We start from the raw sequence: 19,725 nt of genomic DNA, 5'->3' as shown, positions 1-19,725 counted from the left end.
TCAACATAGCGAGACCCCATGTGTATGAAAAATTAAAAAATTAGCCAGACATGGTGGCACGCAGCTGTGATTCTAGCTACTTGGGAGGCTGAGATGGGAGGATCACTTGAGCCCTGAAGGTTGAGGCTGCAGTGAGCCATGATTGAGCCACTGCACTCCAGCCTAGGCAGCAGAACAAGACCCAGCCTCAAAAAAAAAAAACCCAAAAACAAAACAAAACAAACAAACAAAAAAAACCGTGATTTTGAGGGATAGTCAAGATTTCTCAAGTAGTGAGACAAGTAATTTGCCTAAATTACTTGTCTCCTTTAATCATTCACTACTGACAATTTGCAGTTAGCAAATTATCTGATTATTTGAAACTAGAAACCAAGAAACTGAGAAGGCATCTTCTCTCCATTCTTTTTTTTTTTTTTTTTAATAAGAGAGTCTCTCTCTGTTGCCCAGGCTGTAATATATTGGTGCAATCGTAACTCACTAGAGCCTTGAACTCCTGGGCTCCAGTGGTCCACTTCAGTCTCCCAAGTAGCCGAAACCACAGGCACATGCCATGACACCTGGCTAATTTTTTAAAAATTTCTTGTAGAAACAAGGTCTCGCTGTATCGCCCAGGTTGGTCTCCAACTCCTGGTCTCAAGTGATCCTCCCGCCTCAGTCTCCCAAAGTGTTGGGATTATAGGCATGAGCCACCATGCCCAGCCAGCTCTGACTTAAGTGAAGAGAAATTAACTATAGTTTTGATCTCCATCACACACAGTCAAATCTGTATCTTATATGAAACGTGGGCAATGTTCTCCTCTCTTCATAGTTCACACCACGTCTCAGTGTCCCCAGGTCTGATGGTGAGTTTGACTTACATTTCTCAGCTCGCTTACCCAGTTGATTTTCTAATGCCTGTCTCACTTGGCCCCTATTAGATATTTGTATCTGAGATGTCTAATATTCAGAGTGACATGAGAGAAAAATTCTGTAAGTCTAAAGGATATGGTTTGTAGTGTATTAGGGTAGAATTTTCAGGATTCTTATAATTGAAGGCAGGGTTTCTCAGTCTCAGCGCTATTGACATTTTGGGCAGGCTCATCCTTTGTTGTTGAGGGCTGTCTTGTGCGTTACAGGAACTACCCACTAGAAGCCAGTAACACCTCCTTCCTCAGTTGTGACTATCAAAAATGTCTTCAAACATTGCTAAATGTCCCCTGAGGGGCAAAATTGCCCACGTTGAGAACCAGTAATCTAAAGTATATTTCTTTCTTCTTTTTTCTTAACAAACATTTTTTGGAGCAGTTTTAGATTTACAGAAGAACTGAATGAAAAGTACAGAGAGTTCCTTTATACCCCCTCTCCCCACCCCCACTGTTTCCCCTATTATTAAAATCTTGCATTAGTGTGGTACATTTGTTGCGAATTCATTTTTTGTTTCATTTGTTTTATGATATGTCATATATTCCACCTTACAATCTTACAGAATATTTAAGGTAAAATGACGGGGTTTCACATGTTGGTCAGGCTGGTCTCGAACTCCTGACCTCAGGTGATCCCCCTGCCTTGGCCTCCTAAAGTGCTGGGATTATAGGCTGAGCCACTGCGCCCGGTTAAGAATACTTTTTTTCAAGGTAGTCTAAACTCTCCTTAAAATGATCCTAATCCACTTGCTTATTAATGCATGTTTTACTTGCTTCTCAATGATTGATTAGTACTCAAAAAAAGGTCTTAATGAATGAATATTCATCATTATCTCAGATACTGGCTCATGATTAACCTTTAGTAATTTATTGATTTATTCAGCCAGAATTTCTAAACAAATAACATCTTATAACTGGAGTAGATTCTGATTGTGTATAGTTCAAATTACTCTTGAAAATCATTGGGAAAATGATATGCTGAAGACTAAACTTCATCTTTCAATAAATCCAACACAGGTGGTATTTGTCTCCAGTTGAAACACACAGCTATTTCTTTAGGCACTAGATATAAAGATTGCTTGAGTTTAGCAGACATGTATTAAATGCCTGAATGCTGGAAAAATTTCAGTGTCATGAGATACTTGTGCTTTGAGGGACGTAGGACTAAGGACAACAGCTTCAAATCACCTGTTTTGTGCTTACTCTCAACCATAAGCTTATTGAATGGAATGACAGATAAAATTTCTCCCTCACTTCTTTCCCTTTCCCCATTCTCCTTTCCCTTTGGGCTGACTGCATTTGTATGAGTTAAAAACAATTCCATCATATGACACTCATTCTACATATTTTTGTTAACTGAATAAATTATGATAAATACCAACTTCTGATCTAGTGAGGTCTCCGTTGCCACAAAATTAACTATAATCCAAGTAACTGAATGCTCGGCTGGGTTCTTGAAACATAGCCTATGGTTCACCTGGATCCAGAAATAACAACATGCATGTGGTTGATGGGGATGATTCATAACAGAATGTCCTGAATTTATCATTTTTGAATATATGCATGCGTTTGCCCTTCATTAAAAAAAAATCACAATTTAGAAGTAAACGTATCTGACAGTTTTAGGTTTAAAAAAAAAAAGTAAATGTGGTACGCCAGTCAGAACATAAAAGAGATTATTAAGAAAAATAAATATACTGGGAGTTGGGAGTTGACAGTTGACCTTTAATATGAATGAATTGGATTGTGGTATATTTTGATTTTCAGGAAGCACAAACCAGTTTCCCAAGATTGTCAGTGTGGTTAAGCCATAACTCTCAGATTTCAAATGAATAGAGAGATTTATTCTTATGTAAGAACAGGAGCCAAGTGACTTTTTATTTCCTGTAGTAATTTGGAAAGCTAGATCTTTCACCTGTAAGAAAGGCCACAGCCCTGGCTTTGAAATGTAATAGCAACAAGGAATGGTTGAATGTTTGGTCCTCCAGCTGGGGGGCTCGTCTACTTAAATAGATAATAATAGTATCTACTGCAGGGGAATGCCTGTGGTGAGCCTTACATGAGGTAAATAATGCCCAAGAAGTGTGTTGCATGGTATCTGGCATTTGGGAGCCTGTCATCGAAGGGTAGCTAGTGGTAAAGATAGGAAGAAGTGGAAGGTAGGAAGAGTTAGCATTATGCTGTCAGATGAACACCAGTTTGATCAGAATTTTGAGTAGCTACACTCTAATAGGCTCTAGATAATCATGTTCATTTCCTCATAGATTATATCCTTAAATACTCAGCAGTTAGAGTATTTTCTCTCATAACCAGCTATGACTGGGTAGGTCATACCCGTTATTCTTTTTTTTTTTTTTTTGAGTTGGAGTCTCGCTCTGTCGCCCAGACTGGAGTGCAGTGGCGCGATCTTGGCTTACTGCAAGCTGTGCCTCCCAGGTTCATGCCGTTCTCCAGCCTCAGCCTCCCAAGTAGCTGGGACTATAGGCACCCGCCACCAAACCTAGCTATTTTTTTTTTTTTTTTTTTTGTATTTTTAGTAGAGACGGGGTTTCACCGTGTTAGCCAGGATGGTCTCAATCTCCTGACCTCATGATCCACCTTCCTTGGCCCCCCAAAGTGCTAGGATTACAGGCGTGAGCCACTGCGTCCGGCCTGTTCTCCCTTTTTTAAAATTCTGTAAAGACCACACCTTTCTCTTGACAACTAGAATTTTGCCGTTTTATAATTAGGTAATAGCTAACCTTACATGAGGTACATTTTAGTTCACTTAATGTGACTTAAGAGGTACCTTGAGTTTCATTAGAAACACGTTTTCCAGTCATCTTCTATTCAGAGATTTCTGCAGATGGCTGAGTTGGTCTGCTATGTTTCAGAGGGTTGTAAGGAAGTAACAGAAGAGTAATATAAAAGACTACATAAATCTTTTCATTGCAGTGATATCTATTATGAAAAATTGGTGATGTTATGTGAATGGTTTCACGATAACCAGTATTCCACCATGATGAATATTATGTAGACACTAAAGATAATTAGTAAGATACTGTAGGAACATGGAGAAAGTAGATAGTGAAATGTGAAGAATGTTCTGTAAAAATACAATGTGAAAAATGTACAATTATAATCATAGTTATGTGTAAAATAGACACATGCAGAAAATATTATAAACTTCAACATATCATTGTATAACCCAGTTGTTAAATTTGGGGGCTGCTTTTAGTTAGAGTCCATAACCATGTGTATGTTGGCTCCAAAATGCTGTAAATAGTTATTTTTTTTATCCCATTCATTTGGTGACCGGCTTGCATAATTTTTTGGATAACAGTACCTGACATTACCATATTCCGTTTCTTTTTAGTGATGAAAATGCCAGGAAAGATTTAAAGACATTACCAGCCTTTCCCACTAAAACTCTTCAGGAGCATCCATCCCTTGCCTACTGGTAAGCCAAGTCCACATAACAAGTGACCCATTCTCATAGCCTCCATTCAGAACTACATGCTTTTCAGGGCATTAAAAGAAATATAAGTGAGAAAAATATCAAATTGCCAATCGATTATATAAAGTAACCATAGGTAGACCTTGATCCTTTCAGTGAAAGGATCTACTTGAAGCTTACTGGAGATCATTGTACCAAGACGTGTCTTGCAGTCATTTGCAAAGAGCATCTGGCTGATGTTTCTTTCAAGTGCGTAAAATGTCTGTAGAGTATGTTCCTGGGTGAGTATATAATGTACAATATATGTGCAGTCACTCTGTGTAATGCAGCTTTAATCTAGCAGACTGCAATATAAGTGTTATAAATTACAGATTTCCTTGGATCAAAGATTTTCATAATGACCAGAGGTTTCTACTACAGCTAGATATTGTATATATTGAGTTGGTTTAGTTGTTTGTGCTTTAATGAATGCATAGTATCCATTTTCATCCCACATTTTTTTTCTAAATTACGTTTTCCCTTAAAATACTTATATTCTTGTTAAATATATTCTCCTTGGTTTCAGTCTGAATCCTCAAGATGGTTTTTCTTTCCACTAAAATGTTACAAAATAAAGATTACAAAATAAATATTCGATATTGAGACATTTAGTATGAAGGTGGAAGTATATTCCCAAATATATAGTGAAAGTAAGTACTAAGGCTACATAGCATCTTGACTCTGGAAACTTCTAACCATGTCATTTTCAAGTGATAGGTTTTTTTTTGTTTGTTTTGTTTTTTTGAGACAGAGTCTTGCTCTGTCACCTAGGCTGGAGTGCAGTGGTGTCAACTCGGCTCACTGCAACCTCCACCTCCCTGGTTCAAGTGATTCTTGTGCCTCAGCTTCCCGAGTAGCGAGGATTACAGGCACCCTCCAACAGGCTCGGCTAATTTTTGTATTTTTAGTAGAGTCGGGGTTTTACCATGTTGATCAGACTGGTCTCAAACTCCTGCCCTCAGGCAATCTACCCGCCTCGGCCTCCCAAAATGCTGGGATTACAGGCGTGAGCCACCAGGCCCGGCCAAGCGCAATAGTTTTATTTATTTTTATTTTATTTTTTTTTTGAGACAGAGTCTCCCCATCGCCCAGGCTGGAGTACAATCTCCGCTCACTACAACCTTCGCCTCCTAGGTTCAAGCAATTCTCCTGCCTCAGCCTCCCAAATAGCTGAGATTACAGGCACGCGGCACAATGCCCAGCTAATTTTTTGTATCTTTAGTAGAGACGGGATTTCACCATGTTGGCCAGGCTGGTCTCGAACTCCTGACCTCGTGATCCACCTGCCTCGGCCTCCCAAAGTACTGAGATTACAGACGTGAGCCACTGCACCCGGCCTTGATAGTTTTTTAATTAAAAAAAAAAGGCCGGGTGCAGTGATTCACGGTTGTAATCCCAGCACTTTGGGAGGCCAAGGCGGGCAGATCACGAGGTCAGGAGATCGAGACCACGATGAAACCCCGTCTCTACTAAAAATACAAAAAATTAGCCGGGCGTGGTGGTGGGTGCCTGTAGTCCCAGCTACTCAGAGAGGCTGAGGCAGGAGAATGACGTGAACCCGGGAGGCAGAGCTTGCAGTGAGCCGAGATTGCGCCACTGCACTCCAGCCTGGGCGACAGAGCGAGACTCCGTCTCGAAAAAAAAAAAAAAAAGACATTACTAATGGCAAGTAGTCATGTGAAGATAGAAATACTTCATCTTCTAGGTTATACTTGAGATTTCCTTTGCAGTCAACAGGTTTTACTCTAGGGCAATAAAAAGATTTTCTCCTAAAGCAACATGTCTGTAAGTGGTGAGAGTAGAGTATTTTAGATTGCGCACAGACTCAGAAGCAGTTTAAATTCTTTTAAAATCTTTCTGAATCATTCGACGAGAAAGTCTTTAATGCCTAACACTTGCTGATCTCCCTGTTTTAACCAAAGAGAGGATAGGCCTTATGCTCAAAATTTCTTCAATAATGTTCTACAGCTAACATTTAATATCATTATTTTATATGTATTATATTCCATCCAATTATGGCAAAGGATCATTTTCCATTTGAGAAATTGATACTGTTTCCTTTTCTAGTAAATTAAGGTTTTTGTTGTTTTTTGTTTTTGTGATAGAGTTTCGCTCTTGTTGCCCAGGCTGGAGTGCAATGGCGCAATCTCCGCTCACTGCAACCTCCACCTCTTGGGTTCAACTGATTCTCGTGCCTCAGCGTCCTAAGTAGCTGGGATTACAGGCATGCACCACCACAACCAGCTAATTTTGTATTTTTAGTAGAGACGAGGTTTCACCATGTTGGCCATGCTGGCCTCAAACTCCTGACCTCAGGTGGTCTGCCTGCCTCAGCTTCCCAAAGTGCTGGGAATACAGGTATGAGCGACTGCACTTTAAGTCTTTTTTTTTTTTTTTTTTGAGACGGATTTTCACTCTTGTCACCTAGGCTAGAGTGCAATGGCTCAATCTCGGCTCACTGCAACCTCCACCTCCCAGGTTCAAGCAATTCTCCTGCCTCAGCCTCCTGAGTAGTTGGGACTACAGGCACATACCACCACACTCAGCTAATTTTTTGTATTTTTAGTAGACATGGGGTTTCACTGTGTTAGCCAGAATGGTCTCAATCTCCTGACCTCATGATCCCCTCAGCCTCTTAAAGTGCTGGGATTACAGGCATGAGCCACCACGCCTGGCCGTGCACTTTAAGTTTTAAAGGTAGTAATATATATATATTAGATAAATATGCTACATAAAATATAAGTTAAAGATGATAATGAAGGCAGTCAAATGTCTGAAGTTCAGGAATCCATCTCCTACAGAAACAAGAGCCAAACTCTTTCTACCAAACAAGTTGGTGAAGGCTTTCTCTCTCAAGTTTCCTGATAGCCACCTGATAATGTGGAAACTGTGCCTGTACCTCAGATAATCATGCATTGCAATCCTTCTCATTTCTTTGTTTTACAGTGAGGACAGGGTCATTGAGCATTATTTGAAAATCAAAGGTCTCACTCGGGGTCAAGCTGTGGTTCAGTAAGTATCTTTCCTTTTGCTTAGATATAATTTTAATATCTCTCATTTGAAGGTGTCACTTGAAATGATTTCTGTTGTGTAGTTTTTGTGAACATAGTCCTTATCTGGTTAGAAATATCTTACCATGAATTAGAAAATGTCTTGGGTCATTCTATACATTGGTGTCACCAACTCAGATACCTACCAGTGCCAGGCAGGTAAAGAAATGAGGAACGTAGGCCACATGTAGGGCAACAGGGAATTGTGGGGACTGTGGTAAACAGGTGAGCTTTCATCCTGAGTAGAGGCAACGTTACTCAGCTTTAGAATTCAGGCATAATGTTGCCAGATCCTTTGTTTTCCAAGAGAAGCTGGAAATTCAGATTTTTAAATCTTATCTCATTGGGAAGTAATTTAAAGAAAATTTAATGCAATGTTAGCCAGATAAAACCTATCCAGAGGCCATGTTTTGTCCCCCAGTTTGTGACTGTACTTTGAGTCAAGCATATAGTATATTGGTGTTAGATAATCTGTTTCTTCGTACTACTAAGAACAAGCCATTGTAATGTATTTCTACATGTTGTGACTTAGAGAGTTACCACCCATTATTAAGAACAGGCCAGCACAGTGGCTCATGCCTGTAATCCGAGCACTTTGAGAGGCAGAGGTGGGCGGATCACCTGAGGTCAGGAGTTCGACGCCAGCCTGGTCAACGTGGTGAAACCTCATCTCTACTAAAAATACAAAAATTAGCCGGGCATGTTGACAGCTGCCTGTAATCCCAGCTACTCGAAAAGTTGAGGCTGGAGAATTGCTTGAACCGGGGAGGCAGAGGTTGCAGTGAGCCATATTGCAGCATTGCACTCCAGCCAGGTGACAATAAGGAAACTCCGTCTCAAAAAAAAAAAAAAAAAAAAGTTGCTACACTGAACTTTTAAAATTATTTCTATGCCTGTGAAAACAGAAATAAGGACTTGGAGATTGTAAATTTTCCTCACACTCCTACTTCTTTGCTCTAATTTCTCTTTTTGAGACAGAGTCTTGCTCTGTCACCCAGGCTGGAGTGCAGTGACGCGATCTCATCTCACTGCAATCTCCGCCTCCTGGGTTCAAGTGATTTTCGTGCCTCAGGCACCTGAGTAGCTGGGATGATACTGGCGCGTGCCACCATGCCCAGCTAATTTATGTAGTGTTAGTAGAGACAGGGTTTCCCCATGTTGGCCTGGCTGGTCTCAAACTCTTGACCTCAGATGATCTGCCCAACTTGGCCTCCCAAAATGCTGGAATTACAGACATGGGCCACTGAGCCCAGCCTCTAATCTCGTTTTTATCAAAACACGCCTTCTGTTATCTTTGCAGCAGAAATCAGAAGTTAGCATCCTGAAGTTGGATCATTGACATTTTAATTCATTGTGCCTGTTTTCTGAACTGAAAAGTAAAAAGAAGTAGTGACAATTTCCATTAAGGGTATTAGGGTAAACTAGTGAGTACAGTCATGTACCATTTCCGTCCACATATACAATGGTGGGCCCATAGGATTATAATGCCATATTGTTACTGTATCTTTTCTATGTTTAGATACTCAAATACTTACCATTGTATTATAATTGCCTACTGTATTTCAGCCCAGTAACATGCTGTACAGTTTGGTAGCCTAGGAGCAATAGGCCATACCATACAGCCTAACTGTGTAGTAGGCTCTACCATCCGGGTTTGTGTAAGTGCACTCCATGATGTGTGCACAAGGACAGAATCACCTAACAACCCAATTCTCAGAATGTATCTTCATTGTTAAGCATTGAGTTACTGTATATTAGAAAGTTCCCATGCTTAAGACATGAAATCAACCCACATGCCCATCAATGATAGACTAGATAAAGAAAATGTGGTACATACACACCATGGAATACTATGTAGCCATACAAAGGAACGAGATCATATCATTTGCAGGGACATGTATGAAACTGGAAGCCATTATCCTCAGCAAACTAATGCAGGAACAGAAAACCAAACACCACTTGTTCTCACTTATATGTAGGAGCTGAACAATGAGAACACATGGGCACAGGGAGGGGAACAACATTTACTAGGGCCTGTCAGGAGAGGGCTGGGGTGGGAGAGAGCTTTAGGGAAAAGTGCATGCTGGCCCTAATCTCTAGGTGATGGGTTATTAGGTGCAGCAAATCACCATGGCACACATTTACCTATGTAACAAACCTGCACATCCTGCACATGTACCCTGGAACCTAAAAAACAATTTAAAAAAAAAGTTCCCATGCTTAAATGCAGAGTCTTATTCTTTCTCCTGATCATTATTGTGGGGCTTCATCTAAGAGACAGTTTGATTTGGTAGTTAAGGCTCTAGGATGTGGAGTCCGACTCATTTTGTTAGAATTCTGGCTGTGCAGTTTAGTTGCTGCATGACCTTGACACATTTCACCCCTTATATTCATTTACATGCAGGCCATTTACTTTTAAAAAATTTATCGCAATAAACATACGTGTGCATGTGTCTTTATAGCAGCTTGATTTGTAGTCCACTCATAGGTGGGAATTGAACGATGAGAACACATGGACACAGGAAGGGGAACATCACACTCCGGGGACTGTTGTGGGGTGGGGGGAGGGGGAAGGGATAGCATTAGGAGATATACCTAATGCTAAATGACGAGTTAATGGGTGCAGCACACCAACATGGCACATGGATACATTTGTAACAAACCTGCACATTGTGCACATGTACCCTAAAACTTAAAGTACAATAATAAAAAAAAATTATCAAATTATTGATTGCAGTTCCTGGAGAAATTGATCATCAAAATGTCATTAAAAAGTCTACTTGCGTTAAAACAGAAGCTCAGTTCCTTGAGGACAGAGAGGAAGCATTACACAATTTAGTCCACTCCAAAGCCTTAAAGATATACAATAAACACTACTGAATTAAAAATAGCAAGTAGCGGCATTGTTGCTTTAATTTTTATTTGGGGGGACCTTTTTTTTTTTTTTTTGACAGATTCTCGCTCTGTCGCCCAGGCTGGAGTGCAATAGTGCAATCTTGGCTCACTGCAACCTCCACCTCCTGAATTCAAGCAATTCTTCTGCCTCAGCCTCCCAAATAGGTGGGATTACAGGTGCCCACCACCACACCCAGCTAATTTTTTATATTTTTAGTAGAGATGGGGTTTCACCATGTTGGCCAGGCTGGTCTTGAACTCCTGACCTCAGGTGATCCACCTGCCTCGGCCTCCCAAAGTGCTGGGATTACAGGCGTGAGCCACCGTGCCCGGCCTGGAGGGACATATTTTTTAAGTCAGGTTTACATAGCATAATTCATAGTTTTAAAGTATAAACTTCTAGGAGTTTTGACAGATGTTTCTAGTTATTTAACCTCTACCACAAGCAATATGTGGAATAGCTTTATTGTTTAACTTATGAGTATGACCCAAAAGTTCGTGCCCATTGCTTGCATTATTAGGGGCTTACTTTAAAAAATACTTGCAAGTGGAGTTTATAATATGGTACATTCCTAATCCATAAACATTTGAATGTGTGGAAAGTAACATTTTCTATAGCTTTTTGAAATTGAGGTTCTATTAGCATTTTTCTAATATTTGGATAAGCTAAAATATATTACTCCCCAAAATCATTTATTCTGTTTCTACTTGAGTGAAACATATTAATTATTCTTATAATAAGGAAAGTAGAAACGTGGTGTTTCTTTAAATCACTTTTCCCAAAAGGGTCCTCTAACTATTTTAATAAGATTGTGATACATATTTATTTTCCATAGGTATATGAAAATAGTAGAAGCTCTACCAACTTATGGTGTCCATTATTATGCAGTAAAGGTAAATAGTTTTACATAATAAAGGCTTCATGATGATTGAGAGTTATTGCACAATAGCAGCTTTTTTCATACTATATAAAAGGCTGATTATATCTTGCCATTTGTAGCCAATTATAAAGTACATTATTTTTGCAAAATACTTGCTACGTTAAAATGTTTTTCCAAGACCTCTCTTCATCCTAAGATGTTCAGATCATTCTCTTTTGAAACACCTCTGCTTGCTGTTTGGTCTCTTGTCCAGTTGGTCACCTTTCTAGCACTACCTGATCTTCACTTGAGAGTGCTTTTGTTTGAAAATTATGCAGTCTCCAGCGTTATTTCAACAGCTTCATAAAATGCTGAGATTTTTACAGAATTTGCAATACCATGTTTCAATCAGTGTATTACATACACTGTATTTTGAGATGTTTTATAAGCAGGGAGAGATTGACAAATATTTTGAGATGATGAAAAGTATTTTCAGTTGTTTATAAGCAGGGAGAGATTGACATATTTTGAGATGATGAGATGAAAGTGTTAAGGGTGTCTTGTTTGAAAGAGCAATAATTTTATAATTGATCAGTTCTTGATTGACTTTTCATGTTATGGTAATGTTCATATCGCTATACAATTCAAAATGATGGGGAATTAGAAAATTTACATAATGAGAATACCTGTGCTAAAAATTAGTACCAGTTTAACTTTTTTTGTTGTTTGTTTTAGTGGCATGATCTCAGCTCATTGCAACGTCTGCCTGCTGGGTTTGTGCAATTCTCCTGCCTCAGCCCACAGAGTAGCTGGGATTACAGGCACACACCACCATACCTGGCTCATTTTTTGTATTTTTAGTGGAGATGGGGTTTCACCATGTTGGCCAGGCTGGTCTTGAACTCCTGACCTCAGGTGATCCACCTGCCTCCGGCTCCCAAAGTGCTGGGATTACAGGCATGAACCACCATGCCTGGCCTCCAATTTAACTTTAATTTCTACTGACTCTGGTTTGCATATAGGTATCTGTCTAAGCCTAAATTTTCCTTTTCCTGTGTCAGTATATTCTTTGCTTTGGCAAAACATAAAAGATAAATTTATGAAAACAATGTTACTCACCTCCCCATATGTACCTCAAACCAATTATTCAAACATCCTGTCATTGAATTGTGCAGTTCTCCAAAAGGGTTTTCGATATTCCCATGTTCATTGTTAATTGTTTTATAAACATCAGGAATTGGAACCACTTTTCTCATCTTTGTAATTCTTTGGAAACGTCCCCAACCTTTTATAACTGGTTATTAATTAAGAGACAAAGAGCTTTTTTTTTTTTTTAATGGATAACTGGCTTTTTACTGGATTAATTCTTAGTTGAATTACTTACATTTTTTTTATTTGCTCCAACTGTTTAATCAAAACAGTAATGCTTTTCTCTTTTTGATGGTATTAACAATACTGGACAATTTCAGCTTAAAGATTTTATTTGAAGAAACTCCAAGTAGGTGTTTTAATAACAAGTTAGGTTTTTAAATGTTTTGTTTATCAAGACATCTTTGTTTTGACTTGCTGATACTTGCTAAGAGGTGAAATTGCTGGGTGCGGGGGCTTACACCTGTAATCCCAGCACTTTGGGAGGCCGAGGTGGGCGGATCATGAGGTTAGGAGATCGAGACCATCCTAGCCAACATAGTGAAACCCCATCTCTACTAAAATACAAAAAATTAGCCAGGCATGGTGGTGCACGCCTGTAATCCCAGCTACTAGGGAGCCTGAGGCAGGGGAATTGCTAAAACCCAGAGGCAGAGACTCCAGTGAGCCAAGATCATGCCACTGCACTCCAACCTGGTGACAGAATGAGACTCCGTCTCAAAAAAAAAAAAAAAAAAAGAAAGAGGTAAAATTGGTAAATTTTATTCACTTCTAGAAGAGTTAACAGCTAGGTCTTGGTTCTCATGCTTTTTCATCTTCTAGGATAAGCAAGGACTTCCTTGGTGGCTTGGAATCAGCTATAAGGGAATTGGCCAATATGATATACAAGACAAGGTGAAGCCTCGGAAGGTAAGTGTGAATCACTTTAGGAGAACTTCGAACTGTTCAAAAGATGTTAATCACAACATAGTTGACAAGCACACACCATTAGGTTGTTGGGTTTTTTTTTTTTTTTTTTTTTTTTTTGAGATGGAGTCTCGCTTGCTTTGTCGCCCAAGCTGGAGTGCAGTGGGGTGATAGTGGCTCACTGCAACCTCCGCCTCCTGGGTTCAAGCGAGTCTTCTTCCTCAGCCTCCCAAGTAGCTGGGATTACAGGCACACACCACCACACCTGGCTAATTTTTGTACTTTTATTAGAGACAGGGTTTTGCCATGTTGGCCAGGCTGGTCTCAAAATTCTGACCTCAAGTGATCCGCCCACCTTGGCCTCCCAGAATGCTGGGATTATAGGCGTGAGCCACAAGCACACACCATTAGGTTTCTATTTTATGTTAGTATGAACAGGATGATGCCATTTATTTTATAAATTTTGTATGTACATTTATGCATATACATATTTGAATTGGATGGTATACATATAAATGAATAATAAAGACACGAGCCAAAATTTTTGGTGCTAGTGATCTCTCAATGATGCAGGTATAAGTCGTCTTTCTTCTGCTGCTATTATCTCTGTTTCACAATTTTCTGCAGTGAACACGTACGCTTTTTGTAGAGAAAAATCAGTTCTGTGCTATTTATTAAAAGGTCACAGGCCAGGCATGGTGACTCCTGTCTGTAATCCCAGCACTTTGGGAGGCCAAAGTGGGCGGATCAGGAGGTCAGGAATTTGAGACCAGCCTATCCAACAAGGTGTAACCCCATCTCTACTAAAAATACAAAAATTAGCCAGGTGTAGTGGCAGGCATCTGTAATCCTATCTACTCGGGAGGCTGAGGCACGAGCATTGCTTGAACCTGGGAGGCAGAGGTTGCAGTGAGACAAGATCGTGCCACTGCACTCCAGCCTGGGCAACAGAGAGAGACTCCATCTCAAAAAAAAAAAAAAAAAAAAAGTCACAATCTATCAGATTTGGATTTCCAGAGCTAAATAACTAACATCAATGTCCATTTCAAATTTTATTATGAAGCTGTTTTTTAAAAAAATTCATTATCAGCTGGGTGTGGTAGCTCATGCCTGTAATCCTGGCACTTTGGGAGGCTGAGTCGGGTGGATTGCCTGAGCTCAGGAGTTTGCGATCAGCCAGGGCAACAAGGTGAAACCCCGTCTCTACTAAAATACAAGAAACGAGCTGGGCATAGCGTCATGCGCCTGTAGTCCCAGCTTCGTGGCAGGCTGAGGCAGGAAAATTGCTTGAACCTGGGAGGCAGAGGTTGCAGTGAGCCGAGATCACGCCACTGCACTTCAGCCTGGGCAACAGGGTGAGACTCCATCTCAAAAAAAAAAATTCATTATTATTATTATTTTTTGAGATGGAGTCTCGCTTTGTTCCCTCGACTGGAGTGCAGTGGCCTGATCACAGGTCACTGCAGCCTCGACTTCCTTGGCTCAAGCAATCCTTCCACCTCAGCCTCCCAAGTAGCCTGGACTACAGGCACATGCCACCATGCCCAGATAATTTTTAGAAAGTTTTATGCCCAGCTCGTTTTTTTTTTTGAGACGGATTCTCCCAGGCTGGAGTGCAGTGGCGCGATCTCGGCTCACTGCAAGCTCCGCCTTCCGGGTTCACGCCATTCTCCCGCCTCAGCCTCTCCCAGTAGCTGGGACTACAGGCGCCCGCCACCAGGCCTGGCTAATTTTTTGTATTTTTAGTAGAGACGGGGTTTCACCGTGGTCTCGATCTCTTGACCTCGTGATCCGCCCGCCTTGGCCTCCCAAAGTGCTAGGATTACAAGCGTGAGCCACCGCGCCCGGCCTTTAGAAAGTTTTTTGCAGAGACAAAGTCTGGCTATTTTTCCAAGACTGGTCTTGAACTCCTGGGCTCAAGCGATCATCCCACCTTAGCCTCCCAAAGCGCTGGGATTACAGGCATGAGCCGCTTTGCTCAGCTGAATCTTCTTCTCTTGATCCAAGCTGAAGTGTACAACACGTTTTTGCCCATGTAAGAGTTGAAGAATCCGTATAGATCACCATGCAGCTGCTCTTGTCTTCCTTCGGTATCACAGTGACATCAAGACTGACTCATGCTGCCCTGGTTGTTTTTGCCACCCTCCCTGTGCTATCCTGCCACCACTGAAAGCACAGGAGTGAAACAATGGCCTCTAATAACAGACCATGGTCAGCTGCCTGCATTATCACAACCCGACATCACAGCCTTAAATAACTCCTATCATTTCCATCTGTATCTTGCTTTAATGTGTGTTAGAAAAACAGCCATTCTCTTTATAAAGCAGCCCTATAATCATATGTACTCTTCATCTTCTAAGTGTCCATGCAGCTTCAATCAGTGCACAGTCTTCCATGAGTTATGAAAATAAATAAAACTCCCCTGTTTTCCCCATTTTATGGTTGTGAAACTGACACAGATAACACAAAAGGGTAGATTAGGGAAAGCCATATCCCCTCCGCCACCCACCTCCAATACTGATCCAGCTTTCCTGGATCAGGCTAGTAGGGCATTGAGGCTTCTTACTAGAAATTATTGATAAGACCAAGGGTGGTGGCTCATGCCTGTAATCCCAGTGCTTTTGGAGGTCAAGATGGGAGGACTGCTTAAGGCCAGGAGTTCAAGACCAGCCTGAGCAATGTGACAAGACCCCATCTCTACAAAAAAAAGAAAAAGAAAACTTAAAAAAAATTAGCCAGGCGTGGTGGCAAATACGTATAGTTCCAGTTATGCAGGAGGCTGAGGTAGAAGGATCACTTGAGCCTGGGAGGTTGAGGCTGCAATGAACTATGATCATGCCACTGCACTCCAGCCTGGGTGACAGAGCAAAACCTTGTGTCAGAAAAATATATATATATATCAATGAAAACAACAGCACATCATTCAACAAGCAATAGAGGACAGTGAGAGAGCATGTTTGTAATCATACTGTTAACATTTTCATTCTATAAGCTCTGTGACCAAGATCAATTTAAGGAATAATTAATTTCCAGGAGGAGTATAAGTACTATTGTTCCTGCTTGTATTTCAAAATTGACTTCTAAAACCTAATTTCCAATCAATAATATTAGAAATGAAGGATACACAATTTTTTCAAATATTTTTTAAATCAATTTTATTTATTGTTAGCTTTTTTTTTTGACCCAGAATAAGAAATACTCATGAGGGCAAGGAAAAAAAAATGGCAGCAAACACTACAAAAAAATGCAATAGGGGAGGAAGTCTTCTGCAATCCCCATTTTTCCCCCATGACAACCAGCGACTGTTAAAAATAATGGTACCAGTTCATTTAGATATTGTCAGTGTATATTCTAAGCATTTACAAAGACAGAGAAATCTAATATATACAGTGTTTCATACCTTGCCATATTTCTCTAGCTCACTTATAAACCGATTTCTTTTCACTTTTTTAAAGCTGCCTAGTGTTTCATGATGTGGGAATACATCATTTATTTAACCAATTCACTTTTGATGGACATCATACTTGTTTCCATTTGCAGGAGTGGAGAGAGTTTGCAGAGCATAATAAAAAATCCCAGTCAAAGCAAATACCTTACCCTAGTTTATCTATTTTGCAAGACCAAAATACTGCCTATCGTGTTTTCTTAAGGTAGACCTCACTTGTATTGAGATTTTTTTTGCTAACTTATTTCTCTTCTGAATTTTACTTAAGAAATAACACTTAGGAGTCTTACTGGTTTTTCTGAATCTTCTATGTAAAATGGTACTTAAGGCAATTCACAAGTAATTTATTAGCTAATGTGGCTTGATAAGATTGAGCTTCCAGTAGAATGTAAATGCATCTGCTAACAGCAACCAGGCTTTGTCCCAAAATAGTGGTGAATCAGAATCTGCACAGTAAATATTGCAGTTAATTTCCTCTCCTGTACTTATGACTCACAGGCCTTTCTTTACATTCACAGTTTCGTAGAAATTGGCAAATATTTCTTGACACTGATCATAATCAGGTTTGCTTGTTCATTCCAGAGTCTAGAAAAGGGTCAGAAGCTACTTCCTTTTTTGGATTTGCAGTTTTTCTATTTCATTTCCAAAACATGCCACTCAATTTTTAAAAAGACCCGACACGGTCCATCTTGTGTTACCACTTTTTTTTTCTTTTTCTTTCTTTCTTTTTTTTTTTTTTGAGACGGGGTTTTGCTCTGTTGCCCAGGCTGGAGTGCAATGGCACGATCTTGGCTCACTGCAACCTCCGCCTCTTGGGTTCAAGCGATTCTCCTGCCCCAGCCTCCCAAGAAGCTGAGATTACAGGCGCCTGCCACCATGCCTGGCTAATTTTTGAATTTTTAGTAGATACAGGTTTTCACCATGCTGGCCAAGCTGGTCTGGAACTCCTGACCTCAGGCAATCCACCCGCCTAGGGCCTCCCAAAGTGCTGGGATTATAGGCATGAGCCACCACGCCCGGCCCATGTTATCACTTTCTTGCCTTCTCTTTCTCCATTTTTTTTTTTAGTGGTGTCTACTCTGTGCCATTGCTTATTTTTTCCTTTCTTCTTTTGTTAAAATCTGACAATGGATTTTGCTTCCATATATTTATTTTTTATGTTCAGACAATGTAAGGATTGAGGCTGTTCTACAAGTCCCTCTCCTGGCCTCGTTTGCAGAAATGAAAGAATGCATAATTTAAAGGACCATGAGCACAGCCTTCTATTAAAAGAGGATCATGCTTCAGCTGTTTGTGTGAACCTGTGCAGGCTGCGAGTTTACCAATAGACCAGCAGGAATGAAGGTCAAATTGGCAAACTCTAATGAAACAAAGGGTATAATGAGAGGCCTTAAAGTGCTCAGCCTCTTGAGCCACATCCTGAGTTGTTACAATTATGTGGCTTAAAAGCAGGCCAGAAGGAGGGAAATTTACGAGAATAAGTAGTAAGAATAAGTAGACTGATGCCGAAAGGCTGTTTTGAAAAGGAGTTTTTCCAAGATCTCCCAGCAGTGACCTTCAGACCTTTCTGTATCAGTTATCACCTGTGAATGTTGAGGGTGGGGAGGTATTTGTTTTACCTCCCAGGGCATCCAGCAGATGCTCTTCAAGTCTTTTATTTATACGGCTTTTTTGCCAGTCTGGGGTGCCAACAAGTTGTTTTCAACCAGTGTGTAGTGTAGTACAGTCATGCAGGGAAAGAGTTTGGGAGGCATCCCAACCTCTGCCCCTGGTGTCTATTTACTGTGCCACCTTGAGCGTGTTGTTTAGTCTCTCTTTAAAAGTGGTTTTCTCATCTGCACGAGGGTATTGCCACCAACTGTGTAGTGTGGTTATAAGACCTAGAGGACAAATTGAGCACCATAGCTGATAAACCATCATCATTAGTAGTAGTGAGAGGACCGACAATAAAAGAGTATGGGAAATATTCTTGGATCACTGGTTAGAGAGGCACACAACATGGCTACGAACCCACAGCTTTAGTGTACTAAGAATCCACTCTCAAACTTTCTTTTTTTTTTTTTTTTTTTGAGATGGTGTTTCACTGTTCTTGCCCAGGTTGGAGTGTAATGGCACGTTCTCAGCTCGGCTCACTGCAACCCCTGCTTCCTGGGTTCAAGCAATTCTCCTGCCTCAGCCTCCCAAGTAGCTGGAATTACAGGCATGCACCACCATGCCTGGCTAATTTTGTAGTTTTAGCAGAGACAGAGTTTCACCATGTTGGTCAGGCTGGTCTCGAACTCCTGACCTCAGGTGATCCACCCGACTGAGCCTCCCAAAGTTCTGGGAATAGAGATGTGTGCCACCACATCCGGCCTCCACCCTCAAATTTTCTGTTTTCAGAAATGTGTAAGCACTTCTTTCACCTCCTAATTCATTAACCATCATGCCTAAAGGAGTGATGCAAATTAAAGGAAAAATTTTTAATCCACAATTACAAACCACAAACATTCAGGGTATTAAAAATTAAGACAATAAGCAGTTTTACTTTTTAATCCTCCCTTTGTGTATGAATATGTCATTGCAAACTCAGAGAATGTGAAAACATACCAGAACTCAACTTAATTCCAAATGGTAAGACATTTGGACTTAGAGACTGATGAAGTTTCACTTAAACAAACAAACAAAAAAGCAGCCTTGTATTCCTTCTAAGTATTTATTGTTCAGTATTTCAAGGAAAAATGTCTGTTCTTCATAAAGAAGCAGATAGTGGGTCAGAGACTGAGCCAAGTATTAGTCTATGTCATGACAGATCTGCATCCCTTCGGCAAATACTTCCCCTGGGAAAACCAGAGCCTGTCAGATGGCAGAGATAAAATGACATACTGTCGAGGTGTCCATAGTGGGACAAAATGCTTTTCAAGATAAGTATCTTTTTGCATTTTATCATGCCAAGAAAGACTTGAGGTGAACTTCATCACCACAGGGCATGTGAAGGTGGGAAAAGGTTCTTAGCTTTCAGTTTCTGTCTCTAAATATATATTGGAATCCCCAAATACCTAAA

The 19,725-nt window shown here is 40.4% G+C and overlaps 1 protein-coding gene across 2 annotated transcripts in view; it reads left to right on the top strand.

Annotated features, from left to right (window-relative positions):
- FRMD4B (FERM domain containing 4B) overlaps positions 1-19,725 on the top strand; it is a 275,592-nt gene that overhangs the window by 214,096 nt on the left and 41,771 nt on the right. For both annotated transcript variants that reach the window (XM_032149480.2, XM_058437150.1), the window contains exons 8-11: positions 4,258-4,341; positions 7,324-7,389; positions 11,159-11,216; positions 13,154-13,240. In XM_032149480.2, coding sequence (XP_032005371.1) covers positions 4,258-4,341; positions 7,324-7,389; positions 11,159-11,216; positions 13,154-13,240 — 295 coding nt within the window. The remainder of the gene's footprint in view (positions 1-4,257; positions 4,342-7,323; positions 7,390-11,158; positions 11,217-13,153; positions 13,241-19,725) is intronic.

This window comes from Hylobates moloch, unplaced genomic scaffold (genome assembly GCF_009828535.3).
Source record: "Hylobates moloch isolate HMO894 unplaced genomic scaffold, HMol_V3 SCAFFOLD_4, whole genome shotgun sequence".
Lineage (NCBI taxonomy): Eukaryota > Metazoa > Chordata > Mammalia > Primates > Hylobatidae > Hylobates > Hylobates moloch.
The sequence above is the reverse complement of the archived record's forward strand: the minus strand, read 5'-3'. Positions and strand labels throughout refer to the sequence as shown.